At 45.0% G+C, this 7073-nt stretch overlaps 3 protein-coding genes across 3 annotated transcripts in view; 2 read left to right on the top strand and 1 right to left on the bottom strand.

The window, feature by feature from the left end:
• Positions 1–7073, top strand: part of LOC307163140 (uncharacterized protein) — a 444167-nt gene that overhangs the window by 140921 nt on the left and 296173 nt on the right. The gene's annotated exons all lie outside the window — the stretch shown is intronic.
• Positions 1–7073, top strand: part of LOC307166031 (uncharacterized protein) — a gene marked incomplete at its 3' end in the record, with an annotated part of 187735 nt that overhangs the window by 77172 nt on the left and 103490 nt on the right. The window lies entirely within an intron of this gene.
• On the bottom strand, positions 2759–5618 carry LOC307154802 (uncharacterized protein). Its single transcript, XM_079864892.1, has 2 exons — positions 3025–5618; positions 2759–2919 (listed from the first exon to the last, which is right to left on the bottom strand). The coding sequence occupies exon 1, from the start codon at positions 4155–4157 to the stop codon at positions 3483–3485; it is 675 nt and encodes a 224-aa protein (XP_079721018.1). The 5' UTR covers positions 4158–5618; the 3' UTR covers positions 2759–2919; positions 3025–3482.

The following is a 7073-nucleotide window of genomic DNA, read 5'->3' as shown; positions in this document are numbered from 1 at the left end:
ATCTCTGAACCTTTTAATAATCAAGGTATATTGATCTTCCAGTTATTTTTTAAAAACATTGTAGACACAAATCCCATGTTTTTGTAGTGAGAACTATTAAATATATTTGATCAACGAAGCAATTATTTAATTATCTAATGTAAGTAATTATGGGGCAGTTGTGGCCTAATGGTTAGAGAGTCAGACTGGTAACCCTAAGGTGGCTTTACTCACATTCAAGAGTAGATCAAAAAGAATACATCATTTTCATTAAAAAAGCAACATATTGAGCAAAAAGCTGAGAAAATCCAGTTTTTGTCACCTTCATTTATATAGGCCTTTAACAATACAGCTTGTTTCAAAGCAGCTTTACAGTGATAATTGTTTGCAAAATACAGTAAAACAATTGTTTTGGCTTTCCAACAGCTCTAGAATAAAGTTATTTTCCAGCTAAAGTTAGCTTTTGATTTATTCACTTCTGTTGCAAATATCATTAGTTATTAACTTAACACGACCCCGTTTTAACTGTTACTGTGTTCTTTTAGAACATTTTTGAAAATGTTATCATCTCTTTGTAAATTTAAAAAACGCAAACCTGTGAAAACGCTGACGGCGTGCACATGCGTAATACGTGTTCAGTCTATAGGTGTGTGCGTTTGAATATACACTGCTCAAAAAAATAAAGGGAACACTTAAACAACACAATGTAACTCCAAGTCAATCGCACTTCTGTGAAATCAAACTGTCCACTTAGGAAGCAACACTAATTGACAATCAATTTCACATGCTGTTGTGCAAATGGAATAGACAATAGGTGGAAATTATAGGCAATTAGCAAGACACCCCCAATAAAGGAGTGGTTCTGCAGGTGGTGACCACAGACCACTTCTCAGTTCCTATGCTTTCTGGCTGATGTTTTGGTCACTTTTGAATGCTGGCGGTGCTTTCACTCTAGTGGTAGCATGAGACGGAGTCTACAACCCACACAAGTGGCTCAGGTAGTGCAGCTCATCCAGAATGGCACATCAATGCAAGCTGTGGCAAGAAGGTTTGCTGTGTTTGTCAGCGTAGTGTCCAGAGCATGGAGGCGCTACCAGGAGACAGGCCAGTACATCAGGAGACGTGGAGGAGGCCGTAGGAGGGCAACAACCCAGCAGCAGGACCGCTACTTCCGCCTTTGTGCAAGGAGGAGCAGGAGGAACACTGCCAGAGCCCTGCAAAATGACCTCTAGCAGGCCACAAATGTGCATGTGTCTGCTCAAACGGGTTGTTGCCCTCCTACGGCCTCCTCCACGTCTCCTGATGTACTGGCCTGTCTCCTGGTAGCGCCTCCATGCTCTGGACACTACGCTGACAGACACAGCAAACCTTCTTGCCACAGCTCGCATTGATGTGCCATTCTGGATGAGCTGCACTACCTGAGCCACTTGTGTGGGTAGTAGACTCCGTCTCATGCTACCACTAGAGTGAAAGCACCGCCAGCATTCAAAAGTGACCAAAACATCAGCCAGAAAGCATAGGAACTGAGAAGTGGTCTGTGGTCACCACCTGCAGAACCACTCCTTTATTGGGGGTGTCTTGCTAATTGCCTATAATTTCCACCTATTGTCTATTCCATTTGCACAACAGCATGTGAAATTGATTGTCAATCAGTGTTGCTTCCTAAGTGGACAGTTTGATTTCACAGAAGTGTGATTGACTTGGAGTTACATTGTGTTGTTTAAGTGTTCCCTTTATTTTTTTGAGCAGTGTATATGTGCGCAGGTGTATAGTCTTTCTTTACAAATTGACTTCATCAAATTACTTGTCATGCATCTCCATCTTTTGCTCTTCTGATGGTTTTCAGCTTTCTCTTTCTGCAAATTGTATAGTTGTATCATATCATGATGTATAGCGATGTGACCCAGCACCCAACATACTATCAAAACACTCCAACGCAGCCTCCATTCTTTGGGAAAGATTGAAAAAAAAAGCGCACAGGAAACAAAAACCTTGAAAAAATTATAACCGACCCCACCAAATCACAGAGATGCCGATTCGCACAGGACTAATATTATCACGGGACCTCGGTGTTCGGCGAAATATGGTAGGTCATTTGCGGGGGAATTTTTACTTTTACAAATTACAGACATGGCCGATTCGCACGGGATTAAGGTCACAGACAACCTCCGCAATTATTACAAATTACTATAGGTCACCAGGTAATAATTATCCCGTGTGAATAGGGCTAAAGACTACATCCAGATCAGATTCTGAACGACCAAAACCATCAAAACACAGATAGAGTAGATCGAGTCTAATCATCATATTAAAATGATTTCTGAAGGATCATGTGACACTGAAGACTGAAATAATGATGATGAAAATTTAGCTTTGCTTCTCACATCAAAATGAGTCTCTCTATCTCTCTTGCTCTCAGTCACAACATTAAATGTATCAATCACAAAAACTAGGCTAGTTAACATAGACAACAGTAGCAGCCTCTCATTCTAGAAAACAAATGCACAAATAAATTATAACATTTGTCACCACAGAAAACCAAGAAAAGGCTAATTATGTTACATGCAAAATACATGGCAGTGAAATTAGAAGTTACATTTTTGAGTATTTGCAATACATTTCAAAAATGATTAAACAATTTAACACTTAGTCTTACATCAGCAAATAAACACTTGTACAACTTCAAAAATGAAATGAATGATATTCAAACTTACTTTTCATCACAACTCTATAACCTGTAAACGGTTTCACAGTAAATGACGCAATCGATTTTCCCCTGTAGACAGTAAAATAAGTAATACATCACTCTTCTTCAATATTTGGAACACAAGACTAATAAACACTTCTTGGAAATCAATTAAAGTGAACAACACTCACTCTGATGTTTCACGCTCACCCCAGAAACACACTGAGGGCCTACACAGAGCACTCTTCTCCCCTCTTAATTAGACAAAATTACCAAAAATCAAAAACACTGGTTCACATCAAATTATACACAAAATAATCTCAACATTACGCTGGTATTGATGATAGTTCATCACTTACGCTTCTAGAGAATTGTGTTGTTGGGATTTCCCCACACAGAGATGCGTCTCGACAGAAATCACCAATCACCATCAATCAACACAATACACAGCCATCCGGCCAAGCAAACACTGAGAAGGACTTCACAAACTACTAAAAGTGCATATTTCTCACTATTTTGGTTATATCATCGGCGTTTGTGGCCTTGATTCGACACAGCATCCGCATGAGCATCATCTGAACCACGTTGGAAAATCGCGCTGCTCACAGACCACTCTCGCGACACTTCCAGACAGTGGCGTTTCTTAAAGGGCCAGCGTAACATTCCATCCATGGATGAGAAAAGCACTAAAACATTTTATATGTTCAGTTCACTTAACACAGGGCTTTGATAACCAGTCCAGTGATTGACTTCAGTAACTTTTGACCTGGTTACACTCTCCCCTGCTGATAGTCGACGTCCCCGGTGACTACCAACCCTAATCATCTTGCCCTCCTTGAAGCTTTCCTGTGGTATAGAGGACCATTCCAGCTAGCACCTGGGAGAGCACATCAGGACTAAAAGACACTGCATTACACGACGACTTGGGCAAACGGTTCGGGTTACTATGCACTCCTGCAGTTGTCCTTTGTGTTCTACGCACAGCAGGACAAGGCACTTCTGGCTTAACACACTCTTCTCTTTCCTTTCTAGGTGCAGGCACTGGTCTCATCGCTGGATTCTCAGCAGGTAAGTGGACACTTTCTGTTTCCAGAGATATTGGCGTCACTCCCAGGGTATCCTCAGGGTCCTCGTTGCACTCTGCTTTCGTGCAATCACCCCTCTTATCAGATTCCTCTGTTTGATTCTTGAAACAGTCTCTGCGTCCAGGAACTGGCTGTCTTTGACGCTCAGATGCTGGTGCTACTGTCAGTTTCTCCTTGGGACACGGAACTTCCTCCACTAGAACACACTCAGCTTCCAATGAGGTCATCTCTGATTCAGAATATGGGGTAGGTACCTCTTCCACAGACTTTTTCCGATGCCTTGGCATGGGCACTGGGGCTGGATTATTGCAGGGTCTGAGGTTGGATCTGTGCACCCTCTTCACTGTACCTCCTTCGACAGGCTCCACGGTGTAGGTCGTCCCTTGAACCTCTAACACCTTGTACATTGTTGAAGACCATGCATCCTGAATCTTGTTTCTTCCTAGTGGTCGGTGTCGTAGGTACACATGTTGTCCAATCTCTACAGCAGGTCAAAATACCTTATCCTCATTCCGCGCTGCTCTTTCCACAGCCTTCCTTTCCGCGTATTCCTTTGCTCGAACATGAGCATCTCGGAGGCGTTCCTGGTGTACTTTTAACCAGTCAGGTTTGTCATCGGTTACAGGCTCCTGGCCCAACAGAGCATCAACCGGCAGATGCGGCTGGATCCCAAATAACAGATAGTACGGTGAGTACCCTGTGGATGAGTGTGGCGTCACATTATATGCGTAGACGAGCTCTGATAAGTGTTCAGGCCACCTGCGCTTCCTTTCGGGTGGAAGGGACTTCAAGAGGTCATGAAGTGTTCTATTGAACCTCTCACATTGAGGATTGCCCTGGGGGTGATGTGGTGTCGTGCGCGTTTTCTTAACTCCATACAATTTGCAGAGCTCCGCAATCACAGCACTTTCAAAATTCCGGCCCTGGTCCGAGTGCAAGCTTTGGGCACTCCATATTTCAGGAACCATTCTCTGAGGAGGATCTTGGCAGTGGTCTCCGCCTTCTGATCACGGGTGGGAAATGCTTGACTGAACTTTGTGAACACATCCGTCACTACTAGAACATTTTCTCGTCCATCCGTGGCTGGTTCGAGAATCGTAAAGTCTACTGCTACAACCTCCAATGGACGTGTGGCCAAGAATGAAGCCCAAGGTGCCTTAACTTTTGGTTGCGGCATCTTCGCCAACACGCAACGCTGACATCGCTTTACCCACCGTTCCACATCCTCATACATTCCTCCCCAGAAACATCTCTGTCTCAACAGGCCTAAGGTCCTCTCTATACCCTGATGACCCATCTGATCGTGAACATTCTTTAAGACTTGATCTGTCAAACAGGTAGGTAACAACAACTGATGACATTCTCCAGTGTGGACATCATTGATCACACGGTATAACAGACCATCCTTTTCACTGATCTTCGGCCACTGCTTCAACAGGGATTGCACAGCTCTGGGCAAACCTATCCTCTCTTGCTTGGTAGGTTTCCTTTGCCTGCTCCAGAACTTCTTGAACACCCTGAGCGTTGGATCGGACTCCTGGAACTGACAAAGTTCCGACTTTGAATACCCAGGCAGAGTGGGGGTATTCTCACACTCGATATCCTCCTCTCCTGCCGAGGTTGCCTGTAACTGCCTAACTTTGCTGCACTCAACTCCTGCTGCTACCAGGTCTGGTCCCAGAGCTGTTCCTGTCCTGAGCAAGTTACAGATCGCCACACAGCCATCATACTCGGCGTCTTCGCTTGCAGAGTCCGGTTCATCAGATCCTGGTCTCCTCGAAAGAGCATCAGCAGCAGTGTTACACCGTCCAGGGCGGTACTTGACTTCAAAATCAAACACAGCGAGTTGAGCAGCCCAGCGTTGTTCAATGGCTCCCAACTTTAGGTGGCAGCCAGACATCTTCTTGGGAGAAGTTGACCACTTGAACTGGAAACACTTGACTTCTGGACGGCACTAAGGTGGGCATGGGGATCAATCCACCTGGTAATGGGGTGCTTCCTGGTTCCAGCAATAGCCAAGCATTGGCATCAGGGTCTCTCTTATTTACTACATAAACGATGGCTACAGAGGATGCTGGAATATGGGTTTTGCCTTTGCCCCGAGAACTAACAGACATCTCACTGGAACACCACCAATGCAAATATCAACTTCAGGGCACCTTCCAACGGCACGCTCCAAGAACCGTTCTTTTGTTAACGTACTGCATCCCGAGCCTTCTGATTTTCCTCGCATTCCTCGGCTCACTGCAACGGAGGGACCCCGTTTCCCTGTACCGTAGAACTTGTGGTGGAAGTGGACTGGCCTTTGAAACTACGAGGTACAGGACACTGTCTGGCTATATGTCCCACTCCGTCACACCTCAGACAGATGGGTTGGCCATCATCTGTCATACTTGGGCTTGGCTTTGGGATTGCCAATCTGGTTACCACTTGAACTAACCTTCTGTACAGTGAGTTCACGAACCGAATTAGTGAGTTCTCCAATGGCTTTACCCTGCTGAGTGATTATCTTCACTACCTCCTGCAGAGCCACAACCATATCACTTTGTGCAGTACTGACCGGATTTGAAGGTTCTGACATCCCTTCCGAACATCTACTCACAATGTGTCGACTCCTGGCCACATTAGCTCCAAGGGGTCTGTCCGCCATAACCCACATCATGGCCTCTTCACGGACGTTAAACAGGGTAGACTGAGGCTTTTCTCTGACAAGCTTGTGCAGCTCCCTACGCAGGGTTGCATCTCTTATGCCTTCGATGAACTGATCTCTTAATGCAAGCTGGGGGTCAGACACAGCATTGTGGGACTGGTGGAGAGCAAAATTAAGAAGTTGGGAGAGAGCATGGGAAAAGTCACGGAGGTCTTCCCCCTCTAACTGTCTACGCGCATAGAAAGCATGCAACAACTGTGGGGTAGTACGTTTCTCCCTGAATGCCCCCCTCAAATATGAAAACAGATCACCCCCCCCCCCCATACACAGCTTGACTTCGTCTAAAGCTGAACCTCTTAAATGGGAAAGTATGAAATCCAATTGGTCGTCAGTGTTCAAACCCCTTACTCGAATTACACGTTCAACCTCGATCAATGAACTCATCTACAGATTGACCATCCTTAACATGATCACCACTAAATGGCACAATTTGACGTTCCCTTGGAATATAAACATACGATCTAGTAGCATTATTCGTATTAGACAGGGCTGACATTACTTGGTCGTGTCTTCGACCTAACTCCAGAATTTGGGACTGCAGTTCTGCCACAGGATTACCCTCATCATCCTGGCCCGCCGCGTCAGCATTGTCCACATCACGGCTGGCTCCAGC

The sequence above is a fragment of the Squalius cephalus genome (assembly GCF_949319135.1).
Source record: "Squalius cephalus genome assembly, chromosome: 1".
Lineage (NCBI taxonomy): Eukaryota > Metazoa > Chordata > Actinopteri > Cypriniformes > Leuciscidae > Squalius > Squalius cephalus.
The sequence above is the reverse complement of the archived record's forward strand: the minus strand, read 5'-3'. Positions and strand labels throughout refer to the sequence as shown.

What these genes read in the sequence shown, in the direction of transcription:
- LOC307154802 (XM_079864892.1), bottom strand. Translation starts at nt 4,157, where the DNA reads ATGTACAAGGTGTTAGAGGTTCAAGGGACGACCTACACCGTGGAGCCT.